The 27,210-nt window shown below is 37.2% G+C and overlaps 2 protein-coding genes across 2 annotated transcripts in view; one reads left to right on the top strand and one right to left on the bottom strand.

Moving 5' to 3' along the window:
- The first annotated feature begins 909 nt into the window (after nucleotides 1-909).
- LOC134743089 (uncharacterized) lies at nucleotides 910-14,936 on the top strand. Its single transcript, XM_063676403.1, has 8 exons — nucleotides 910-1,145; nucleotides 2,056-2,193; nucleotides 3,519-3,700; nucleotides 6,559-6,763; nucleotides 10,700-10,801; nucleotides 12,920-13,095; nucleotides 13,567-14,040; nucleotides 14,497-14,936. The coding sequence occupies exons 1-8, from the start codon at nucleotides 1,018-1,020 to the stop codon at nucleotides 14,820-14,822; spliced, it is 1,731 nt and encodes a 576-aa protein (XP_063532473.1). The 5' UTR covers nucleotides 910-1,017; the 3' UTR covers nucleotides 14,823-14,936.
- Nucleotides 14,937-17,384: 2,448 nt separating this feature from the next.
- LOC134743106 (calcium uniporter protein, mitochondrial) overlaps nucleotides 17,385-27,210 on the bottom strand; it is a 144,734-nt gene continuing 134,908 nt past the window's right edge. The window contains exons 5-8 of the mRNA XM_063676432.1: nucleotides 21,816-21,977; nucleotides 20,233-20,436; nucleotides 19,450-19,557; nucleotides 17,385-18,898 (exon numbers count right to left, since the gene is read on the bottom strand). Of these exons, the coding sequence (XP_063532502.1) occupies nucleotides 18,743-18,898; nucleotides 19,450-19,557; nucleotides 20,233-20,436; nucleotides 21,816-21,977 (630 nt within the window). The 3' untranslated portion in view covers nucleotides 17,385-18,742. The remainder of the gene's footprint in view (nucleotides 18,899-19,449; nucleotides 19,558-20,232; nucleotides 20,437-21,815; nucleotides 21,978-27,210) is intronic.

The raw sequence follows: 27,210 nt of genomic DNA, 5'->3' as shown, positions 1-27,210 counted from the left end.
TCAGTCAGTTAGGACTTTTACGTTTATATACCTATATATAGATTAAGTATTTTGACTTTTGCTGTGCCAGTTATGGCCACTGTTCAAAATAGATTTGTAGAAATAACTAACGACCCGCCCGGCTTCGCACGGGTAGTTTAACTAATTTACACAAAACCTTTACAAAATAATATAAACCTTTAAAATACATATAAACCTTCCTCTTGAATCACTAAGTATCTATTTAAAACAAACCGCATCAAAATCCGTTGCGTAGTTTTAAAGATCTAAGCATACATAGGGACAGACGGACAGACAGCGGAAAGCGACTTTGTTTTATACTATGTAGTGATTTGTAGGTACCCTATCAACCTGACCTTGCATATGTAATTGTTTGGCTTGCTTTATCAAGTTAGGGCGCTTTTTAGACGAGTTTCTGATTATTTCATATTATAGCCATTGTAGGTAGTACCTGCCACAATATTCACGCTGTAGTATTGGTAAAATATAAAATTCGTTGATATACAAGTGGTCGATATAATTATTATTATCGTCCCGCCTCTACGAACAATTTTCGCTACGTACCTACTAGAGCAAAACCATGGCGCAGTGAATGCGTTGAATTATATTAGATAATAATGCAGATTTTTTTAAATTACGCTTATGTACATGCTAGTCGAGCCTACAGAAATCGGCCTATAGGTGGATTTAATTGCATCTCTATTTTAAGATTGTTTGAATTTTTAGATATGAGCGTTGTACGGTGCTTTTCCAATGGAAAAAATTCCAGTATTTAATATAAATAGTTTACCTATTGCTTGTAGTGGTTCACAGGCTCAATATTAATAACAATGACGTCCGGGCGTTTTCACGCGAGGCGCCTCCGACCGCGCTCGTTTTGACCGCGGTATATAAGAGCTCCTTTGTTTTTTACCTCCATAGTCAAACCCAATCCTCACACAGTCAACAGTGCAATGAAATATTAAAACCAAAAATTAATACATTTCCATCTTCGCCGCAGTAGGGTGAAGTGTTGCCATGTCTTGGAAAGTGTTCAGTGTGTTGTGTGTGTGTGGCCTAGCCCGGACTCAGGTGATTCCGGGGAAGTCCCGGACGAATGAAGGGGATTACAATACTGTGAACACCGACGGATCCTTTGATTTTGGGTAACTGAGTGCATTGCTATTGATCGATTGGTACACGAGAGCTTTAGAGATTACTTAGAGCAGGTTCATTAATCCGATTAACTACGAGTATTTCGATACTGTTGTAGAGATTAAGGTGTGTTAAATTAGATCATGTCATCATTAACATTTTGTTATTATCTTATTTGCGGTAATGAATCCTGGAAATTAATTTATGAAACGAGAATAGACCACACCAAAGAAAATGTAAGTATACAAGATTGTCAGGAGTTAAACTGCACGGTTTTTATTACCTACCTATAATACCTATACCTATAATACCTACCTAAATAGGAGGAGGATTACGCGAAACTCTGCATAGGGGGCGCCACTACCACAACCTGAGGGTCTATCGCAAATCAAGAAAATATCTCATCTCTGTCTTTCATATTCGAGCAATAAAGAGGCAGATAGCGAAATTTCGGTTACGCGTTTCCCGGTACGTCCTCTGTAAACAAACCGCCTTGATGCATTAATGTCATATTTTATTATCTGAAAACTTATCAAAAATCAGGTAAAGGTACAGTATGTATAATTTACTCTATGGTCTACTAAACAGGCTAATGCTGCACTCTGGTGGCAGAACATTGCAGTAATATCCCTTATTATATAAAAATGGCACTTTAAATTAATTATATATACTTTCTTATAAATAACGATAATAAATCACAATAAAAAATCACGACTGTCTTTATGGCGCACTGCCCTGTCACCAATTCCAATTCAATTCAGTAGTACTTATCTTCAATAATTAAATACTTCATATTCTTCACTATTAATTCATTGTGTCACAATCAATTGTAAAAATAGCCTTCTCACACACAAAATATGATTACTTCGCATGACTTCATACTGCATGGGTCACAATATTAAAGTAGTTATCCGATGACAGATACGCGAATAAGGACCGGGGAAGCAGCTACCACTTGGCGCACGGTAACTCCAACAAAGTGGTCGGCGGGCGCTTCGGCGCCGTGGACCCGGCGTCCGGCACCGTTAAGGAGACCGTCTACACCGCCGGACCTAGAGGGTGAGTGACACACATTACCAGACCTCCATAAGAAAGTCATAAAAGTTGAGATAACCCGACGATGTTCACCCACACGATGTCCTTATAGGGATACCTCACTTTTCGATTTTCAAATTGCGCTTTTGTTAATACTAAGAATAATTCAACCCTTTCAACGTACAAACTTTAAACATGCTTAGGACCGGTTAGCGTAGTGTGCATTGATTAGGCCGTCTAAGCCGCAGAAAAAAACATTTTCTTTCTTCTGTGGTCTAAGTTAATTCTACATCGACAAAGTGTGGTGCCACTGTAAATATCATATTTTTATAGGAATTTGACATTTGGCACCGCCATACCCTTGCCAAGTCGGTGCAGAGTTAGCGTGGACTGACTCTATACGTATTCAATGTGTAATCTGCAGGAGGTACCTACCCTAAGAGTTATCTGCCTCATGGTAAGAAGTTTACAGATGCTACCCAAATTCCTCTCCCATTAAAAGTACTTAAACCTAAAAAACATACCTGTTGACAAGTTTAAGGCCTCACCACGGTTGGCTACACAACTAAAGTTGACAATTTGCAGTTAGATAGAAAAGTACAGCTACCACCAGTTTGGCACTGACATAAATGCTAGCGTGAACATAACTATGCATCTCGCTCGTACTGGTATATTAGTGCGAGCGAGATGTATAGAAAGTAAATTACGTAGATGTTAGCGTATAGTTCAGTGTAGACACTGTCAGTGACTCGTGGTACGGGTAAAGGTATGCCATGAAAGATTTTTGATTCTTACTGATATCATCAAGGCTTTATGTATCTGTGAGGACTTATCATTTCTACTCGAACGCTCCTTAATCGCAAGATTAGACTCAGTACAGTTAGTCCTATTAGCGTTCTGCACACACTAGCATCTTGATACGATTATATAGTTAGCATGAGACCCGCATGCATTGATAATAGGCTTAAATTTTGATTGATAGGAGTATTAGGTAGGTGTAGATCTACATCTCGTGCAACGGCAAGGTCAGGAGCACTAGAGCGTGCGGATAGCACCGTGAGTAAAAGGTGCATGAACCATCCTGCAATCTTGCTACAACTTCATTGTTATCGAAACATACTCGCTTTATGGAAATAGGTTACTAAGAAAGTAAACGAAAAGTGGCTAAGCTCAGAAAAAGTAACATTTTGACAAAGGACCTATTTATTTCTTGCATGGAGAAAATTTTACTTATTCATGGCACGGAGAGAATATTTTGGCCAAGTAAATAAGTAAAAAAGATTCGCCTACGACTTAACGTAATAAACCTTGGATATTTATTATACACACTTATTTTCCCATGTATATAGTTTTCGGGCGAAAGGCCCCAACGTGCACCGCAAGATGGACCTAGATCAGCGGCCGCGCGGGCCCATCGGCAACAAGGACGACCCCTACTTCGACCCTAACGAGGACCCCAGCTACGCGTACAAGTTCGACACCCGCACCTACTCCAAGAACGAGAACGCTGACGCCAGGGGAGACGTGAAAGGTAATAAAACATCTCATGACAATAAAATATATTTTCATGGGTGTGCAAAGTAACCTTGGAGGGCTAAAGTACCCCGACCTTACGGTATTCAGATGTCAATCACAATAAAAAATCAACGATGATCAACTCTGGCGAACGTGGGACTCGAACCCACATCCTTGGATCCCGGTTCAATGCGTTACCAATTCCGCCAGCTGACCATCCGTCAATCAACGCAAATTTAGTCATAAAATAAAAACCGGCCAAGAGCATGTCGGGCCATGCTCAGTGTAGGGTCCCGTAGTTACCCTACCGTCACATTAGGCTAAACTAGGGCTATTAGTATAGGAGATTGTTAACGAAGGGATGAAATAATGCTTGGTGCCTTTCACCCGAGTTAAACAATGTACTTTTCATATCGAATACGAGGAAACCGAAAACACAAAGGGCTTCAGTACTTAATTATTTTAATTAAAGCCACGGTACGTTTGGCCATGATTTTTTCCTTAGAACTTCCTTTCAATCGGAGAATTTGCATGTCTGGTCATAATAATCCATAACGAAAAACATTAAAATGCAATATTTATGAAAAAATACATATTTTAGGAAACTGCAGTAATTTAAAAAATATTTGTTTATTAAAATATGAAAATTAGCGGGATTGCCTCGTACTTTTAAATTTATTACTTTTTGGTTCTAAAGCTGCCAATAGTTAACGGCATTACTCATTCAGCCAATGAAACTGTTTTAGAGAAATTAACTATTACATAATAATTAAATGAGTAAAATAAGCAATTTTAATTTTACATTTTACTTTATTTACATTAATAAAATCTAATAACTTTAAAAACCCGTTTAATGTCGTAATAACGTACTGTAGATTTACTACGTCTTTTTACTATGAAGGGGAGGATCATGTTCGCTATAGCTTTCATTTAATGTCTTGCTTAAGTTCTATATCTACGATTTTTTTCATATTGTTTGGACCCATGGTTCAAAAGTTAGAGGGGGAGACACATTTTTTTTTTCTTTCAGAACGAATATTTCCGAAAATATTGACACTATAGGGTTTAAGCGGAAAAAAAATTACACCCCCACTTTACGTGTAGGTACCCTAAACAACTTTTTTTTTAGATTATATTGTTTGACTTTGTCGGGTTTATTGATTTATATATTTGCATGCCAAATTGCAGCTTTCTATCACTAAGGATCACGGAGCAAAGCCTCGGACAGACAGACATCACAGACAGACAGACAGACAGACAGACGGACATGGCGAAACTATAAGTGTTCCTAGTTGACTACGGAACCCTAAAAAAGGAAAAATAATATATATTAACATTTGTCTGGTTGATTTTTCATTTAGTCCTGACGTAGGGGAAGGTTGCTATCATTGGACCGGCGCTTTGAATGGACCATCTAAATATTTTAAAACCTACGCATGCTAGACAGAGATAGACAAGGTACAAAGTGTCCTTGAGCGATCCAAGCGGCCCCACCGCTTCCTCAGTCGCGCCGCGTTTCTCGGCGCTCGGCCGACGAGTGACGTGAGCAAGTGTGTTTCGAGCGTTGGCGACGCGAAAAAGAAACGCAAATAAGTGCCATCATATTTGCATTTGTTTGAGTATATTGACGTATGATTGTTAGAAATATATTAATCGTTAAATTTATAATAATAGTTTCTGACCAGTTATTTTCGTTATTTTTATTTTTATCTTTTTGTTATTTGATACCTAGTTGCTATCAATTGACCGCATGTATGTCCTATCATCGGTCCGGTCCAATCATGGCAACCTTTTTTTTAGTTTTAAAAATGTCATCTAAAGAAGGCTGCTATACGTCATGTACTTATCTTCCATTTATATATCTATATACTTATAATTGTTTCCACGCAAATAAAAAATAAAATAATAACAATAAAAGAAATAAAAATGTAAATTTCTATTTCTCCTTGATTGGACCATCAGCAAAAAAATCCTAAGTCCATTGATGGTGACTCCGTGATCCAATCAAGGTGACCCTGGTCCAAACAAGGCAACAGTGCGAAAAATCTTTTTTTCGTTTTTTCTCCTAGATTATTAAACTGTATTCATTTGTCTGTAAGGTAACGAATAAATATATTTCAATGGTTCAAAATTATCAAATTTGTTTTAATTTCTTACATGAATTGTGTAAATTATAAGGCAGCGAATTTAGTGGTCCAATGATAGCAACCTTCCCCTAATTGAAGGTATACTTAACTATTTTACAAAAACTACTGGGGGCTTAGCCAAAATGACAATCGTACATCTACAAATGTCAAACGAAAAGAAAAAATGTGTTGGGGAGACAGACGCTACGAAAAGTCACGTGACTTAATTTGCGATTCGCGTTTTCTATTTTATTGTCATCTTGGCTAGGCCCCTGGTACATATCATTTACGGCGTGCATTATCTACCTAGAGGTGTCTTGTAGTTTTTTGTAGCACACAATACTTAGATACTCCAATTATGCATGATTTAACCGTCTACAACATTCAAGTATCAACGGGTCCCTTGTATTAAATGAAGGGTCTACGGAAAGACATGTCTAGTCACGTTTTTCGGAAAATGAGATTTTCATTTTAAAATGTAGAGCTCTTAATGAACTATTAGTTATATCTTTTGCTACCGCTGTATAATATATGTAACACAACTTTTTTTTTAGTTAAAAAAGACCTGGTCACGGAATTACCGTACATTTTGACATGGTTCCAAATTTTAAAACCGCGATTACTCAAAATGTTACTAAAGTGACTAGACATGTTCTTTCCGTGTACCCTTCAAATGTTCATACAAATAATTCTTACAACCTACTCTATTTTTACTAAACACCAACTCACTACCAAATCCCCTAATCAGGACACTACTCGTACGTGGACGACGTCGGCGAGCGACACGACGTGTCGTACATCGCGGGACGCGACACCGGCTTCCACGTGTCGTCGGCGCACCCGGACAGTCCCAACCTGATCGGCTCGCCGTTCCATCGAGCCCCTCTAGTGCGAGGGGAGACGCGGCCGAGAGGACGAACTGCTGTGCAACGTGGGCTGGATGGATCCTACAGGTATTACAGACGTGTTAGACTGTTAGTTAAGTGTAAATTGCCGGGTGATACTCTGGGTCCTATATATTGGCGCACCCCGACAACCCATCCCAATTCAACCCATGATTGCCTTGCCGCTCCATCGCGCCTCACTCGTGTGTGGGGAAAGACGCCCAAGAGAAGCCGCGGCCGTGCAAAGAAGGCTGAACGGCTCCTGTAGGTATTACCGTGTTAGTCAAGATAGGTGCTTCACATAACAATAATGTACATCGCCGGGCGTGACTGTGAGTTCTACGTATCGCCAGCTCACCCAAACAACCTTTAACCTGATCAGCTAGTTGTTTCAGCCCTCTGCCTTGTTGAGACCTAATTTTGAACAAATGTAGATTTTTTTCTAAATCTAAATTTAATCCGTAAGGGAAACTTTTTTGAGGATATTTTTTATATCATGATATCGCACGTTTTTTCGTTAAAATAAAATATTATTACAAGGAAAGTTAAAGTATGTAACTTTATTTATAAATAAAATTATATATTATTTCCCCTATTAACTTTTTTGTTTTGTTAAACATCAAATTGTTTATTTACCCAAAATATGTACATATATGTACCTAACGACGTTCGGCCGTATATATGCATTCGGCCGGCAACCCCTTACTTCCCAACCTCTGTAGTAATGTACTATTAATTTGCCTTGTCATTTTAGAAACTAGAATTTTATAATTGTACTATATAGTTAGCTAGTCAGTAAATAAATAATTATGTATATACTAACATTAGCCTTAAGATAAAACTGTCACTAAATAAATAATTAAATTCATTTATTAAGGACCAACTTGGATCAATTTGTGATCCAAGTTGGTCCTTAATAAATGAATTTAATTATTTATTAATAATAAGTCAATAACTTTTGTGTTCAAGGGGACTATTCAAATCATAAACATGTGGCGCGCATACGGCTATACCTATCTATTGAAGGAAAATGGTAATTTATGGTAGCCACGTCACATCTTTTATTTGGACGAGTTAAATAAACCTTTATAATTAGTTGAAACCATAGTAAGTTATTTGAAATCTATTGAGTACATTGACAAGCGTTTGAAAAAAGAAATACTATTATAAGAATAAGAATAATAATTATTTATTGCCACACACATAAATAAGAATACAAAGACGATAAAAGGAAAACAAACAAAAAGACATGTTGAACAGTAGAACATAAACAATTACATTAACATAATTTCTTAAGTCTATTTATATCTATTTTATAAACAAACAATAGTGTGACAAAAGGGATGGATTTAGCATTTGCTGTGTTGCAGACTAGCTGCCACAGCGATGCTGAAAACCAGCGCTGTGGCAGCTAGTCTGCACCCCTAATTATAAGTATAATATAATTAAAAAAAGGAGTGTTTTTATTACGTTTGTTAATAACTAAATCTAAGTTAACTTAGTAAATGTAAGGCATGAGAAAAAGGCATAGGAAAATAAGAAAAAGAAAACTATTAGCTAGGGCAAGACATGAAAATTTACTAGGTACTGTTCATTAGGTGTTTCAAGGGTGCTTAAGTATTCTTCTGTTTATAGAGTAATATTGATTTCAGTTTAGTTTTAAAAGTATTTTGGGACACATTATTTCTTAGACGTGGAGGCAGATCATTCCAGATTTTGGCTGCTGAGAATTTAAAGCTCCCGATTATGCATTTTCCTTAAAAAGTACCTAAAAGAAATGTCAAGCCATAAAAATTACTTTAATTCGTAATTGTATTACTGTAATAGGGTATTCCACAAATTTTTATTTAGGTATCAGGTTTGTTCGATTTTATTTTATTTATTTTATTCGATCAGGTTTGTTTTGAGGATCAAATGTCTGTGTATGGGACCAATTGTCTTAAAGCAATATGTCACAAATGATGTTCAGTCAGCACCCGCACATTACTGACGAAACGCTTCTAACAAATTGACATTACATCGTGACGTCAGCATGTAACGTCGCTATTGCTTAGAAGCCGTGGAAAACAAGGAAATTGCGATTTTGTCGGTGAAATTTTGCGTTTATGTATCATCATCATCATCACTTAAGAGCTTTGCTCTTGTCGGTGGAGTAATTGCCAGTCCTTTCTTTCCTGAGCCAGTCTTTTGATTTGCTCGTACGATGCATTCTCTTTTACTTGGCTCAGGTATGTGATTCTAGGTTTTCCACTGCCTCTCGTCTTTTCAATTTTTCCTTCCAGGATGTTAAGGAAAAAGTTGTCGTTTCGTATTAGGTGTCCTAACATCTTACCTCTCCTATTCCTTATGGTATTTAATAAGCTTCGCCTTTCTCCTACCATATTCAAAACTTCTTCATTCGTCTTTCTTTCAGTCCAGCTAATCCTTTCCATCCTCCGCCATCCTTTCCAACCTTTTTCTGTCTTTTTGTCTCAGTGTCCACGTCTCACTCGCATACAACGCAATGCTCCAGATAAACACTTTTATCAATCGTTTCTTGGCTTTTTTGGAAATGCGTGCCTTAAGTAGGTCTTTTTTGTTATTGAAGGCTCCTTTAGCCATAGCGATTCTCTGCTTAATGTCTTCGGTGCATCTAGAGTCATTGGTTATCACGCTTCCTAAATATTTGTACTGATTGACTTGTTCTATGGGTGTGTCCTGTAGTATGATGGGTTTGTAAACTTTTGGGCGGTTCGATGCTGTCAGAATGTTTTTTGCAACTGTAAGAGTTTTAGTTTTTTTGCAATTTATTTTAAGTCCGAATTGAATAAAAATTTCATCCATTTTGGAGACTAGTTGCTGTAATTGACTTCGGTTATTGGCAAATGCCGCGATATCGTCCGCAAAACGTATGAAATGAATTTTGTTTCCGTTTACTTTAATTCCTCCTAAAAGTTTATGTATATTGTTGCTAAACAATATATTTTTCCCCTCACTAGCTCGGAAAGCTGTCTTTTATCCTTTAAAACAAGCGGGGAAAAACGCATTTTATCCACTAGTGGGGAAAGTAATTTGACCTTGGATGGAGCGTGTTTAAGTAGCTTGACAGATAACAAAACGTATAACGCTCATAATAATGGTTCGTTCGATATTAATTATCATTAAATAAATGATTTGAGAATCTAATAAAAAATACCAGATTTAGCTTTATTTAATGATTTTAAGTCATAAACCTTAAAATTCCATAATAAACGTTTGTTTTTTAATAATTATGTTAAATATAATTCTGAACGCACAAGTTAAGTCGATGCAATTTCAAAACGCATCATTGACATTTCATACGTCAGAAATGCATCAGAAATGTCAACATTGACAACAAAAATTTTGCTATAAAACTCCTCACGTAAAAGTACAGAATTTCAAGTTTTTTGTTATAATATCGTAAAAAAATGAGTGATTCCAGTTGATGAAGATGATCTAACGCCTGTGTATGTTGCACTTTCCTCGCTATAGTGAGGGGAAAAGTTTTGTGTTACACACGGGTGCAAATGTATTTTACTTCTCGTGTGTTAAAACACTCGATACGCTCAGGATTCTCTTTTAGAACCACTCGCTTCGCTCGTGGTTCAACTATAGAATCCTTTCGCTTGCTCGTGTTTCAATTCCACACTCGCGGGTAAAATACAACTTTGCACCCTTGTATAACAAATAACTATTTTAATAAAATGTAAGGAATCGAATGGTACCATTATTTTTTTCCTATTTGGAAGTTAATTTTTTTTAAACTGATTATTCCCATAATTTTTTTAAGATTTCAATTTATTGTGTTGAATTGCTCATTTTCTATCTATTTAACTAGATTTAGTTATAAAATTCAACATGTGGAAGGAAACAACCCTATTGTAGGTAGATACCACGGAAGGAGTGAAGGCAGAGCATGTGTGGTTTCAATATTCTTATTTATTGTAGGGCGAATAGTAGGTATCTACAAACATACTTATTTCTAATGAATTTGAAATGTTATAGATTTATATCAGCGGGCCCAGATCAGAGGCGAACGGAGAGCAGCGATGCGCAGGGCAATGTCCGGGGCTCCTACACTTTCCTGGACGACAAAGGAGTGCAAAGGTAATCCATACTCGTACAACCTGGGTATCCTATCAGGATAAATCTTGGAAGATTCAGAATATTATACATAGGGCTTAAATCCCATAAACGGTACCTATGGAAAATAGGCTATGACTTGTACTACCTTGAATCACGGCTTTTGTAGTATGAGTTATGTGTCTTTTCTGTGGACATCATAAAATAAACAAGCTACTTGACAAGCTTGAACGTTTGCATCAGATAAATTTTTGGACTACGAAAATTTAACCACATTTCATCTTTCCGCTCCCAACCCAATTCGGCGTCGTAGATACATACATGTACTTTCCCTTCTCTTTAATGTCCTATTCTCTCCTTCTTCTCCCCTTTATCTCTCGGAGATTTAAATTTTTAGCAGATGGCAGCGGGCACCGGCTCCGATCCAGTGAGGATCTCTCTCTGTCTATCACACCTCATGAGCACCGGTCCTGTGACAAGTCTTTTACTGTGTACTCTGTCAAATTGTGGAATTCCTTACTAAGACGGTAGGTGTCAAGCGGTCGCATCGCTAAAGGCGAATTTAAAAAATATATGGTTTTACGGACGGAACTTAAACTAAAGATGTGTGTGTGTTAGATAGTTTTTGTATATGGGTTTGTATTATATCGTATAGAATATATCATATGTATTATATATTATAACTATACATATATGACTGTTTATATACTTGTTTTTTTTTTCAAAACCCATACTACATATTGTAGGTGTAGGTACCTATCTTTTAAGAAATTAAATATTTTCTTTTCATGTCGATAAGTACAGCTTTGATGTCTACCATTCTCCAATTCTCCCTCAATTGCTCAAAGGTCAACTAGAAGAGATCCCTTAAAGGGATAAGTTCGCCTTTGTACTTACAAATGATGTGTGTTTTTTCCTGTTTTATGTTTCTTTTGTACAATGACTACTACTACTAAACTTACTTTAAAGCCTAATTATCTTACTTATACTTATAGGCATATTAAAACATTCTACATCTTATAGGTTGTATCTGCCTATGACAAAATCTTAGAAAAATGTATGCAAAACCAAATCGTTAACTTTCGTAATGTCTACAGAATAGACATAAACAGCGGTTTTCCCAAACATTTTTACACCAGTAGCGCCTAGGGGGCATATTCTATAGGGTTACCACTTATCTCAGGCGGTTGATAAGATGGCATTGTGATTTTGTCGGTATTGGGACTAAACTAGTTTATATATATTTACCTAATTTTTACTTAATTAACGTAATACAAATTATCTTTATTCAGCCCAGATTTCAGTCAGTCCATCGCTGACAATACCTATGTAACTTCTTACTAATCGAGCCATTTAACAAACTAGTCAGCAATATTGTCGTTACGGGAATAAGAATATAAGCTATTATGAACACCTCGCCTGCGTAGCTACAACTGCTGCCGACTTAATGTACCATCACATTTTATACTGACACGAATGGTTGACCACAAGTTAATTTTGTGATAAAGCCGTGCCAAAGTAATACATTTAAATCTAAGCTCAAACTATTAATTACCCCTAGGGACCGATTGGTGATACGTTATACCTAGTGTGTAACGATACGTAGCCCCCTGAGACTATTAATTTAAACTTTGTGTACCTATTTAACCCTTTCCAAAACCCTTAGTTGCACTAAAAACGACAGGGTGATGCTGATGGTGATATATCTCGTTTGACTACCAGCAAATTGGCATAAATTATAAAATATAATATTAATATATTTCAATTTATACTCCGGCCTCGCTAAGGTTGCACCGACTTGGCAACAACAAAGCGTATATATTATGCTATGCCCCATAGGAACGCCATACAACTTGACGTAATAACATAGCATGGTCGGACTCTACCATTCACGTACGTACGTACGTCGGTCGGACGTTCATATTGAAACTTTTATTTATATTCCTTAACTTTTATTTAATTTGAGTATTTATAAAGTTAAATTAATCAAGTTTTAACGGCGATAAGTTTATACATAATACCTAATGTAAAAAAAAATAACTTATCCCATGACATAGAAAAATAAGCACGCTAATAGGAACATACTCGTAAACGAATACTCAAGAATCACGTCACATGAAAATGTACGTACCATCGTTCCAGGACGGTGAACTACATAGCCGGGCCGGGCATTGGCTACCGCATCGTGAAGAGCAACAAGGACCCATACATCCCCGCCTACTTCCCCACCATTCCCAGCGCGTACGACTCCGACTTCGTAAGCGCGGGCGCCACCGACTTCTCGCCTGACGACACAGGAGTTGGTGATATCTTCCAAGGTATACCAGCTACTTGCTTACTCTAAGGGTCGGTTGCACCAAACCGTTTGTGACCGTTACGGCGATCGCAATTTTTTTTGTATGGAAAGTTTCATAGTTCACTGCTGAGTGAGGGTGATCAGTCCGCAGTTGGTGTTGAACCAAGTTACAAGGCCCTAAGTTACTTACTTTACTATCCACACTCAAGCAGTCCTGACACCAGAATTAAATGCTTTTCTCGTTTCTGCAGCCACTCCGCTTTGCTGGTTTGGAGTTCGCGCCAAGTATACCATGATATAAGTATACGACAATATTTGTGTAAAATAAAAATAAAAGTATTGAACCTTTACTTTCTTACCTTCTCTTCTTTTTTTGGTTACTTACACGTCCAATTTCGGCAGTAGATCTTTCAGAAGACAATATTTGCCTGAGTTAACAGATATACCTGTGCCTCTTATTGAAATTAATTCGATATTTCTTTTATTGTTTCAGGTCCAGATGCTACTGCTGCTTCAGGCCACGTAAAGCCTTCGCCATTCTCAGATAAAGATAAACCTGGCAAGCCTAGCAAAAAGCCCATCAAGCCCACTCGGCCCACAGGCTTAACTGACGACGATGATGTTACCGGAGATGGCGATTATTCCCAGTCCTACAACGGGGATGACGACAATCACACTCCTTTTGACAAGGGCAGTGACGACGGCTCTTACAACCAAGGCGGGAGTAACCAGGGCTCTTTTAACCAAGGCAGTGGCAACAAGGGCCCCTTAGGCAGTGGGAACAAAGGAAGCGGCTCAGGCAGTCAAGGTTCTTACAACCAAGGAGGCAGCAGTAAACCTCCTTTTAACCAAGGTGGAAGCAATCAAGGATCAGGAAGCCAAAGCGGCAACCAGGGCGGCGGCAGCGACGAAGACCTTGGCTACGATGGAGACGCAGGGTTCGGAGACAAGTCCACCAAAGGACCAGGTGATGATGATGAATAGATGGCAAGCAGATGTTAGTGAACTTGTCTGATTTTTCAAACTGACAGAAACATTCAGACCACCGAAAAGTGAATCAAATTTTACTTATCAGTATCACTTTTTTGTTCGCTTATTAAAGTAGAATCTATTTCCCATTTTCTACAATTCTGTTTAAATCTTGGACACTTTGTATATATATAGAATTCATTTCATTCAATTCATTTTATTATCTTTTGTCTATTAAAGAGATTATGAGCCACACGTACAATCACAGCAAATTAGCAATATTAGTTCAATCCGCTTAATCACATTTGGTAGGAGAATGCACTGGACCCTTTTATATCTCGCTTGATCGCAATAAACTTTATCCACGACCAATCTGGTTTTTATTACACCACACCTTCCGGCACCAGCACAAGCAATGCACCGCACGGACTTTAGAACTGATTACAAATTACAGGCAAACCGGGGCGGCCAACGAGCAAGCCTTATAAACCGGCGAAGAAACCTTATGTGCCACTAAAACCTTTCCAGCCGACGAATACTAATGACGGCAGGGACGATTACGACGCTGGGAAAGGCGATAAAGATGGTCCGCTGTACGGTATCGGATTCGATATACACCACACTAAACCGGGAACCACCATTATTAGGAACACAGGCCAGGACTACTTCGGGGTCCCTCCGGGCGTGTCAGTGCGAGCGCACGTGCAAAGCATCGACTTGTACCCGTACGAGTCAAAACCGATCTCGCCGTCTGAAGCTATAGAAAAAGACAAGACGTAAAACTATAAATATACTTACCTAATAAATTATTGTTTACTTTTAAGTATAACCGTGACTATTCGAACATTTCAATAACAAAATTTGTATTAAACCATATTTTGTATGTGTAATAAAAATCGCTCATGCTTAGCGAATAAAGATTACAACCCAAGTAACTTATTTGTTTGATTGGGTTCTCGTCAGTGCGAATCAGATCCATAATATCAACATAACGTATAACAATAATAAAACCCAATCGGTTAATTTTTTTAAAAATGTATTCGATTAACACTGTAAATATTTAACAAAATGCAAAATAGTAACTGTTACAAGGAGTCAGCACTAACCTACAGTCGAAAATAGTGAGAAAAGTCGCAATTATTATATGTTCGTACTAATTTAATAATAAGCACAATAACAAAGAGAATAAAAATATACTTATACTGTTTATTAACTATTACTTATATCGACCAGAAAATACCACTGTACTACAAACTCGTCTATGTTAACGAGATGTAAGTATTAAAGAAGTTCCTCGTCATTGACCATAAAATAGCGTACCTGCCTATAATACCTATAGGTACATCCAACGCTATTAAATATAAGCCATTTTATAATCTATACCCATGACAGTATAACAAGAAATAGATAATAATATAAATAGAACATACAATGATTGCGCGAAAACCCTCGATTTTCAAATGTGTAGGCATTACAAAGTTGTTAGTTGATACCACCTCATATCTTCACTCCATGAGGATGATGACTTGCAAGAAGGCGTAACAAAGATAACAAGAAATGTATTAGTTGGAAGGTTAAATTTTGGCAATTTTTACTAGTGAATATTAACAGGAGAGTTAGTATCTTGTTAAATTATTAGGCTAAATAGGTATATGTATAATTAATTATTAGTATCTAACTACTCGATTGTGAGATTGATCAAAACGGTATTATCAAATTAAAAATTATATAGATTTCTAGATATAAGAAATGTGAAATAAAAAATATTATAGTAAGGTTAAATAATGGCAATGAGATTTTTCAAATGATCAGATTTCATAAGCGTTATAAAACAAATAATTATATAAAATATCTACTTCACCCAAGCACTCCGAACTCCTTAAAAAACTAATTGGTATTTGCGACTACATAACCGATCTCCGTAGCTACCTTGTCTTAAATTTCTAAAACTATTGCACGCTATTGTAAACCTCCAAAAATAACAGGCCGTTAATGATCCTAAGTAACTCAAATACTTGAGTTCAAGTTGATAAATACAAAATTATTTAACGTTTTTTATCCGAATATAAAAAATTTGAACTAGTAAATAAACTATAGTCACATCAACTGAAGCTTGGCTCCATCTTAAATCCTTAACCGTTATTATATTAAATTCTATACCTAGGTTAGATAGAAAAAGATTCTAAAAGGCAAATTCGCAAATCACAATAGAAAGCTAACTAGATTGAGCGAACAACGTTTATGTGCGTGTTTACAGCTTTTACATACGAGTACAGTATATTAGGTACATGAAGGGGTTTAGGCCCTCATCGCTGCAGACTCTGGAGCGAGTCGTCCTTGAGAACATTGTGCCACCACGAGCATAACAACGGTATGTGAAGTGGAGACCTCATTCAAGCACCTTTAATGCAACTTCGAACTAGTTTTAAAATGCACAAACGGTTGTTTTACTTGTGGGGAAGTATTAGTAAGTGTAGGCGTGCTTCTGAACAATAGGTATCTTATGTCATAAAGTGAGGTCGCCTTAGCATCTGTCTAAGTATGTACAAAATTGCCAAAATGGTACTACTTATGGAAATACGATTACATACGATTTGTGCGTAGTAGCTAAATCAATCGTTCGTAATGGTCCTGGGTACATTATTTACCATTTATGAAGCCTATGATTCAAGAGCAAAAAGTATAATAAGCTTGTGTACAAAAAAATTAAACTTAAGTATATAGAGGGCATTTTAATATCTTACTGTGAAAAGCTATCATAATTACAAATAAAATATTTAATTTTTATCTATTAGTCTATAACATTATGAAATACAATTTTGAAAGATATCTTGCGACTTGACATTCACTAATGACTAAATGAGTCCGCTACGAAACACGGATAATAACATGGACTGAAAAATGTATTTTTCACATTTACTTCACAGCCATTATTTAACCTACGGCGTGTTTTATCTTATAAAACTGGCTTTAAAGACACATTTAGTCCGAAACAATACAGGTCTACCACTTAACAAAGATTATAGAATATAACAAATCAGTCGCACACAGCTAAGTTTCCTGGCACTCCGTAGTTAACCATAATAATTTCTTACCAACAGCCTCAGTTAAGTGGTGGACTTATAAATATTAGGTATTTTTAATTCCCGCGTACCATCCCCGTTACGGCAAATATAAGAACTTCGGTTGAAAATCCACATTATCTATTAGTCCTTAGTCCTTATACTCTAACGTATCTTGCCTGTGCTATTTGAATGAAATCAGCTTTTAGTATAAACACCAGCGTGCACAGACTACATACATGTTAGTAGACCTAAGCATGTTAGACGCACCAAAACAAAATATTTTTTATAAAACTTTTAATTACACATTTTATATGAACTAATTTTATATATAAAATTTATTTACTCAATATTTTAATAAATTACACTAAAAAGCTCCTTCTTATAAAATCAAGCATAACATGTACAAACTAAATTTGCGCGAATATTACAAGCATCGATTATTATTACATTAACAATATTCCTTTGTTTTAAACATCAAGGTGGTACCTTTTCTTTGTTTATAGCTTTTATTTTTCACATGACGTAAGACGTCGACAATAAAGGGTTGACAGCTTTCGTAGTTAAGTCATGTCATGTATATTAATCGTAAATTGTTCAGTATGGCAAGGGTCCTACATTTTAAGTACCAAAAAACATGTGTACTCAGATTATTATACAATAAGGACTAGAATTTGATAACTTCACTAGCTACGTTAGTATTATTGAGTTGAATCAATGACACGAGAATTTATAACTATTGGCACTGATTAAAAGTATTATAAATGGGATACTTTGTGATAAAGATTTATTTGCTGTATTTTGTGCTTAAATTAATGACTGAGATTGAGAGATTTCACTAATATTTGATAATGATAAAGTAGTATGGATTCTGATGTTCTTAGGTTAGTTAATTTTACTAATAATGTAACTAAATGTTTAATAGGAAACAATTTCTGAGCATGTCAAACTTATCCAACATAAAATTTTCCTAGACTTTTTTTTTCTATAAATTACGTAACGGGCGCCAAGCGATTTATGTAGGTATCAACCAACACATAGTTTGACGGTTACGGCCGTTCTGGCATTACATTCGTATAGAGTCGTTACATTGTTCTAAAGTTCAATGTGTAGTTATTCACAGTGTGAACATGTTAACTTCACACAAAGACTTCAATTAGTAAAGATCGCATTGACGATATCCAGTAAAGGCATTAAGGCCTTTGCAAATAATAGAATAGTCACTGACGATCGTTCCGAGTTATCAAAAAGCAAAAATCTAATCCAACGTGTACTTCATCGTTATACTTTGTTGCAAAAATTTTTTGATTGTAAATAAAAGAGGTGTAAGAAAAAATCGTGCCTCGAGTTTGGCAGCCTAACTAGACAGCGCTATACGGCGCTGTGTTTTGTAGCAACTGAGTTGTCAATTTTTGACAGCCAGAGTTACCGCATTGTACGGAGCTGTACAGCGCTATCTACATTAGCTGTCATATCAAGATTTGTAAGATCTAAGACAAATTGCTTCGGATATGACTCATATCCGAAGCATTTGTCTTAGATCTTACAAATCTTACACAACCAATGAATCTTGGCTTTACTCCTACAATGAAAGTATTACGTACGCGTGGTCTAGCGACGCGTGGCGGTCAGCAAATATTACGTGATCTTCATTTTCTTGCCGGTCTCCTCGATCATGTCCTTAATCTTGGTGAGGGGCGAGCGTTTCTCGGAGGCCGGGGGGCCGCGCTTCGGCAACATGTGGATGTGAAGCGGGTCGTGCAGCCGCGCTAGGTCCTTTTGCAGTTTGTCTATCTGTTAGGTGGAAACATTAACCGTTTTAGGTATACAGTGTGGAAAGAATGAATGGGCCCTGGAGGGAAAGTACCTCAAAACCTTAAGTTAGTTTTTTTGAAAATAAACAAAACCGCATTTAAAGATTTTTGAAATTCGCTTGCCAGAAAAGAACTGAATGCCATTATTATTAAATCTAAAATCGAAGCCATGGGTTCCTAACAACAGATGTCGCTATCTCTCATAGTTTCTGACTTCTCCCTACTGACCCATTTGGATTGATCACCCTGTATATATACAGTGGAGGTAACTAGGTATGCTACTACTACGCTTACTAAGAGGGTATGCTTGGACTGACTATATAACAAGAATTAACAGTTTAGATAAACTCGTACTTAATATTTTCATCCTCGGTATACGTAATATCGACATATACACATAGATCGGTATACGGTATATTCTCGGTTGGCTAAACTTTGATGTTACGATAGAAAAACAAAGCAATTTAATCGTACGGCTTTTTAGGTTGAAATGTAAATCCTCGTTTTGTGAAAGGTAACAAGGTTGCTTACCTCATCTTTCAGATGATTGTACTGGTTAATATCCAGTCCGACCTTTTTCGCCTTTTTGTGCAACGTCAGCAGATGTTGCCTATCTTTCACATCGGGCAATATGTATTCCTGAAAACAGAAAACGAAAGATAATACTTAAATAAAGTGTTATAAGCAAATCTTACCGTACGACTCAAACTTTGGAAGTATATGCCAAACAAGAGAGTTTGAAATCATGTCAACAAATCAAATTAAGGGCGTGTTCAAATTTAATTTAGAACAAATTGGGAAGATAATTAAATTTCGCCTTATTCGAAACTCACACTTGACGTGACATAAAATTAATCGTGTAACCACAAGGCGTATTAAGCGCGTGAGCTTCAAAGATAAAACGAAGAAATAGATTGAAAATCTTCTAGAACTTGGAGATACCTACTGTAGGAATTTAATTAAACTTGGAAATGAAAAAATATCTTTCCAGGGCCGCTGAAATTGACGTGTTGGCAACTGATTAAGGCTTCTATTGCAAAAAAAGTTATGATTACTGCAAGAAGAGATTGCATCTTTTCTTAAGATAATTAACGTAAGATATCTATAATTTGGTCGGTTCCTGTATGGGCTAACAGTACTTAATAAATCCTTCAACCTTTGGCACTGATCACTTGAGAAGAATGTTAATATTAAGGTGGTCGTTTTAACAGACAGCCAATTTGTGACAACAGCACATGAAAGGTTAATACATTTATATAGTTGGTTCGTCAACTTTTATTATTCATTATTTTTCTTACTTTTGAAATAAAGTACCTGTTTCGTTAGCACGAAGTAAGCATAGGCGGCCATCGCCGTCCCGTAAGTGACAAAGTACGTGACGGGCTCCATGATGTCCCAGGAGTACTCCCACCAGGTCAGCCGCGCGAGCACCCCGAACTGGACGCCCATGAGGCCGAGGCCGACCCACGTCAGCGCGGAGGTGCGGCGGCTGGTTTCCACTTCTAAACTTAGCCGTTTCTGTAACGTGCAAATGAATGTGTTATCAACCAACGTCTCCACTTGTAGACTATGTCGCTTCTGTAGTAAGTAAAATGGAAATAAATGTACCACCCAACAAATGGATTTCTTAAACATGTATATAACATGTAACACCAATTTTTGCACATCAAGTAGAGCTGCGGATACTTGTTAGTGTAACCCGTTCGTATAAAAATACCGCAAATCGATGTACAGGTTAGCCGTTTGGCACACACATACTAGAGGCCAAAACAAAATTTTTGACCCGCAGTTCCTAAAAAAAAAAATTGTTAATGATATTATTTTCATAATTGCTTTCTTGGGGTTCGATATCAAGATATTACGTATGATTTGTGGTATATTGTAAAAAAAATCAGTAAGGTATATCGTAGCTGGAGGATACAACCTTGATATTTTGTGTCAATAACTAAACAAATTATACCAACTGATGAAAAGGCGCAGTTAAAGGGTTAAAGAGGTATTTCCCGTTGGATATATGGATACTATGTATCATTTTATGATTAATATGTACCGTATCTGCAGTATAGTTCCATAAGTCTCGTGAAATAGGTATTGAAGTAGAACTGTGTCACTTTGTAAATTTGAAAAATTAAAAAAAAAAAATTGGTAATGATATTATTTCCAAAATTGCTTTCTTGGAATTAGACATGAGGATATCACGCATCATTTGTGGTATATTGTACAAAATAAAAATCAGCCATATCGTGTCTGGAGGAGCCCAAACTTGGTATGTTTCGAAAATTCATTTTGTTTTAATTTAAAAAAAATGCCCGAAATGTAATGATGTGATATATTTTTAGAATCGCCTCAAAAAGCCCTTTCGTATGATATCACATACCATAGGTTTTGGAAAAAAAAATTATTTTTTTTCATACAAAATAGGCGAAATTTTTTTAGGAACTTCGGGTCAAAAATTTTGTTTTGGCCTCTAGTATGTGTCTGCCAAACGGCTAACCTGTACATCGATTTGCGGTATTCCTTTGAAATTGGGGTCGAGCGGTTTCCGCTATGTCCCATTGCTGCGAGTTTCCCCTTAGGTACACACTTATAAGAATACTTTAACATTCATTCGGCTTTTTTTGTTTGTGCACTCTTACATATGCTCACAAAAAATTAGACCCAAAACATTTGCGTGTGTCACTGACTGTACATAGTACCCTACACACAGCGAAGAAGTATTCCCGATATATTTGCAGTTACTGCTGCTTATTATCTGACTTCCATAAGCAACAGGGTAATTTATCTCGCAAACGACTGAACAAAGTTTCTAACTACATACTTCCCGCAATGTTTCTTTGTATGAAGAATTAAAAATTTTAGTGTAACTATTCTGACGTAAAATAAGACGTGTGTTTCACCTCCTCAAGCGGCTGTATTTCCGCAGTAACCTTCTCGAGCTGCGAACGTATTTCCCTCTCCTTACGAATCTGATGCTCGCGTACGTTGAGCGTCTCGTACAGCTGATTGACCAGATTCCGCACGTCGCTCAGTCGCGTTATCTCCTCCGTGCTCAGCCGCTCCTGAAATAGATTATCCAGTTTATGAACACAGTCAACTTTGGTCTGGCATGCGGGGTCTGGGCGCCGCAGTAGCTGAGGATGCAAACGAGATAAAAGAAAAGAAAGGGATACATAGTCAATTTAAAGCTGTAGCCTCATATTATATGAGCTCTTGCATTTAATGTGTGAAAATGTTTAGGAAGTTATGGAGAAAGGGTTATAACTATTATAGAGCTTTAACTGAACAATCCCGGGGAAATATTGAAGAACGGCAATAATGAATGAACTCGCAGTAGACAGAGATTAACTCCACAGCCTCAAAGCGAGAAACTGCTCCGTGCCCGTCGATTGAGCAAACTCGCGACCCAATTATGCAAATGCGCCAAGTGGATTACCTCAATTCTCGCGGACTGTAAAACTCCCATAAATGATTCACTCCCTTAAGGAATCTTTCTTCTTAGTACCAAAAAGTTCACCCAAAAGCTAATGATGGTGTCCGTGACCTTAACGTGTGCCACATTAATGCAAAAAGTATCCCTTCTCGTTACAGTAAACTTATTAAAACTTTTCTAGAAAATACTCTAGAATCTCTAGATAACCAGTAATTAACAATAATACCCTTGAACTTGTAGAAGATATTTTAGCTTCAATAGTATTATTGTTAATTACTGGTTCATGTTTAAGCCATAGTTTTCTTTCATTATTCATTTACAGCGTACTTAGCAATATTGTTTGTCATAGGCATTTTCGCCCCTCCACCCCTCCCCCAGTTTATGTGTGAAACACACCTAAGTAAGTGTCCAGTGGTGTAGAACCTATTTTATAGCTTGAATCGCCTCCTGCGTGTGGCAACACTGTTCTCTCTCTTCCTAGCCGCCATTCTTAGCGTTCACATCAAAAATGTAAGAATTTTCAATATAAATAATAAATGCAGTAAAAAAGTGAAGTTAAAGTTTTTATCTCATCCGTTTCAAGTTTCTCCATCCTCCAACATTTACAATATGCAAGAAATCCGCAACGCAGGCTTCGTCTGGTGGCTACAAATGCAAATGAGCAACATGCTTTGTCCCAAAAATACCAATGATTATATCCGCAACAGGCCTCATTTTTTTTTGTTAAATAATAACCTTAGTTAAATTTTATTATATTAATGTTATATTATATTTTGTTGTTGTTAAAGTAGCACCGTCCACAATCTCTCTGCTTTGCCTAAAGTTTGACTGGTAGAGAAAGCCAAATGATCCTAATAAGACTTAGATTGATGTATGGCCCAATTGTCCAAATTGGCGAGCGGTCGTAGAATATATTTACATGAAATAATATACTTGTTATTAAATTAAGTAGAATCTCGCCAAGCGGAAATTTAAAAATACATTTTGTCTAGTAATTCTGTTTTTGCAGAGCACGGGTCACATAACTGTGGCAGGGTCTCGTTTACTTATGATTTATGGAGGTAATAAAATATCAGATTCACCGGCAAGTGAAAATGTTTTTGAGCTGGAGTGTGGTCAAAATTAGAATGAAGGTGAAACCGTTCATTTTTACCCTGGAGGGTTTATTTGCTCATCGAGATGTCATGCACATAATGGAAAAAAGGAAAGAAACGGTTACCAGTTAGATTTTGATCTTAATAGATAAACTTTTCTTTCAATGCAATAAAACGATCTTTGGTGATGGTAATTTCTAAAAATTTTAGGAATAACAATCAATATTTTGACATACCATACATGACCATACCAAAATTGTTCTCACTAAAAAGAGATGACGGTTTCTAGGACAGTTTCCTTACACTTTACATAGGTTCGGATTTTCCCACATTACACTGGTTTAAAAACACCTTTCATATTATATCCAATAAAAAATCCCTAATAGGTATAACGTACGGGTGTATACATTATCTGTTCATGTTCATACTAAAACTCCTTGGCATGTGTTCCACGTCCGGAGCCATGATGTTCTGTTGTGAAATATTTTGTTTTATCATGTAAACAGTGTATTATCTACTTGAATAAGTTAGAATCGCGCCCTAACAACATCTCATGTATTTTAAACAAAATTCTGAATTGCAATACCTGCTCAAGAACGCTAAAATTATAATTTTAGTAGAGTTTCACCAAAGTTATACAAACTTGTATAATTTTGGTGCGCTAAACATCTATCTATCAGTTTATTACACCTGAAAAGCAATTTTAAGTTAATACAGGTACAATGCATGTGTTTTAAATTTCTGTAGATAGCGCTAGCTGTTTTTCTTGTTGTTATACTGTCCTATCCCGATCATCCAAAAGATAACAGAACAACCGTTCGCTTTAAAAATCTTGTAAATAAATTAAATACCACGCTTTGTGGCTGGATCACTATGGAATACCTAAGCACAGAGTGACCCAGGAAAGGAGACATAACCATGACAACAAAAACCTTTTATTGTTCTTGGTGGTAGGGTAAACTCGCATTATTTGGTGACACACCTAATTCGGTGATACAAGTTTTGAAGCATGACACCCAGGAAATCTAGTGAATTAGGGCCTTTTAAATGGGACCTCGTGAGGCTTCACGGCTTCGGCGGCTTTGCCGTGAGGCCCATTTAAAAGGCCCTAATTCTCTAGGTACGTTAGGTATATCAGTGGTATTTAACTCAATTATTCGGGCGCGCTCGGCGCATGACTGGTCCGAGCAGTCATTAAAGGCACAGTCTAGTAGTCAGGGAGACATAACATCATCATTCAATTTAAGAGCTGTGGGCTCTTGTCGGTGGAGCGTGATGAAGTTGTCTCCACCTTGGTCGATCCGAAGCCAGCCCTTTAGTATCCTGGTACGACACGGCCCCTGCATGCTCCTTTACTTGGCTCATATAACTTTTTCTTGGACTTCCCCTACCTCTCCTTCCATTAGGGAGACATAACGTGATTCATAAATTCTTAGGTGAGAAAGAAAATAAGGTGTCCCGTCCCGCATATCAATCATCATCTTCCTCGCGTTGTCCCGGCATTTTTGCCACGGCTAATGGGAGCCTGGGGTCCGCTTGGCAACTAATCCCAAGAATTGGCGTAGGCACTAGTTTTTACGAAAGCGACTGCCATCTGACCTTCCAACCCAATGGGGAAACTAGGCCTTACTGGGATTAATCCGGTTTCCACACGATGTTTTCCTTCACCGAAAAGCGACTGGTAAATATCAAATGATATTTCGTACATAAGTTACGAAAAACTCATTGGTACGAGCCGGGGTTTGAACCCGCGACCTCCGGATTGCAAGTCGCACGCTCTGACCGCTAGGCCATCAGCGCTGTCCCGCATATCAATATTTATTTATTATTTATTTGACACACTAGCAGCTCTTGGAGTTGCTAGTGTATCAAATAAATATGCTGATAAAATACAAGTCAGCAAGCCAAGCATCAGCGTGTATATCGAGCACTTGTATTTTATTTTGCACTTTTCAAAGTTCTAAGAAAGAAGAAATAGTAGGTATACTACAGATAAATATATGAATATAGTAGAAGGCTTTCTACATTTTCAGCCTGAAAATTGGGCCCACCGAAATTATGCAGATGAAGCCCTAATAGACAGATTGTGAATAAAGTCATTCAAATATAAAGAGCACAGTAATTTTAGAACTTCTATAAAATTTTACTAAATTTTCCGTTCAGATCGTAAAAGATTTTTATTTTCAAGCTGAAAATCAGGCCCACAGGAAGAGAACCCACGCTGTCCGCTGTGGCGGGCTTGAACCGCCAGATTATGAAAAAAGGCATTCCAGGCTATAAGGCGGACCAAGGAGCTGTTATTTCATGAGACCCAAGTATAAAATTTGATTAAATTTTCAGTGAACTCGCGCGGTGGCCGTGTGAAACCAGCCATCCATTTTTTAAGGCGGTGTTGTGGCGCCGTGCATATTTGATACCCGCCTAATTGGCGACTGACGCGACATTAAGCCTCCCGCTGAGTGGCTAAAAACGGATACCGGGCTTCACAATCTGTAAAATAAGACCAGCAACATTGCTGCATTTTGAAACATTAGGTCGTTATAATTTTAAATGTATTATGAGTATATTTATACCCTTCACCGTGATTAAGAGGGACCGTAGCGTGGCGTTAAGAACCATCAAAGATTGACTGTCATTTTTGTCTTATGTGTCATCGGATAGCTATGCTTGATTGCTCAAAGGGTAGGTAACATTAAATTTCATGACATGTCGCGTTTACTTCTCACTCTTCCTCACGCAGCTTTGTCAATGTCGTACATTAACACCAAAGGTGTACTTAACTCAATTTACATGTATTTGCATACCGGCGCCTGGGCTAATGAATACTTCTTTAATTCGCACGTAATCGCGTTATTGCCAAATTTCTACGTACAGGCGACAAGCTTTTAATAATGAAATGGATATAGAGATGTTGTCAACTGACGTCATCTCTAATCTTCGTTCTCATTGTGAATCAATCGAAGTTTTCACAGGTTTTCAAAACAAATATGCTTTTCTAAACTTATATTATTTGCTGCGTCCCGACCACGACCCGAAGACTATTATCGTCACAACAGCCTTATACTTGCCGACGACGAAGCGTGGAAGCAGACAATTTTTAACAATTACAGTTACCACATCCATAACAGAGCCGTAATTAAAAATATCAAACTAATATTAAGTAAAGCTACAATATTTACTTCTAAAATACTTAACTTTGCTCCTGTTCAGGTAACATATTTTTAGTGTAATATGAGTTTAAAGTTTAAAAAATAAGAATAATAAATACCAAACTAGCTGTGTCGATGAGAAACTTTTCTATCCATAGAAAATATTCAAAAAGGGTCAAGTCGAATAAACAATGAAAGGTCTCTGTAACAATGCGGCGCGCAATTTCAAATCCAATCTCATGCCAATTCCTAGTCTAATCTGACTCGAAGACTAACCATGTTTAAGGCTAGAGCAAATTATTTCATGAATATTAGATGAGCCTTTATATTAAGAACCTAGAATTTACCACAGGACTTGTAGTGATTGATTTGATGGTCAGATATTAAATTGAAATAGGCTGAAATTTGCTATAGACGGGTGCTAGAAATCATTTTTCTTTTTACGCAGCATAAAATTGGCAGAGGGTGAGTAAACATGAAAACAATGTCATCATCATCATCATGTCAGCCGATAGACCTCCACTGCTGGACATAGGCCTCCCCCAAGGCTCGCCACTCCGACCGATCCTGTGCCGCTCGCAACCACCGAATTCCCGCGACCTTCACCAGGTCGTCGCTC

The sequence above is a fragment of the Cydia strobilella genome, chromosome 7 (assembly GCF_947568885.1).
Source record: "Cydia strobilella chromosome 7, ilCydStro3.1, whole genome shotgun sequence".
Lineage (NCBI taxonomy): Eukaryota > Metazoa > Arthropoda > Insecta > Lepidoptera > Tortricidae > Cydia > Cydia strobilella.
Note: the sequence above shows the minus strand (reverse complement) of the source record. Positions and strands in the feature narration are given on the sequence as shown.

What these genes read in the sequence shown, in the direction of transcription:
- LOC134743089 (XM_063676403.1), top strand. Translation starts at nt 1,018, where the DNA reads ATGTCTTGGAAAGTGTTCAGTGTGTTGTGTGTGTGTGGCCTAGCCCGG. An exon ending in TACACCGCCGGACCTAGAGG is followed by an intron (nt 2,194 to 3,518) that starts GTGAGTGACACA and finishes CCATGTATATAG; the next exon opens with TTTTCGGGCGAAAGGCCCCA. An exon ending in GGGCTGGATGGATCCTACAG is followed by an intron (nt 6,764 to 10,699) that starts GTATTACAGACG and finishes GAAATGTTATAG; the next exon opens with ATTTATATCAGCGGGCCCAG.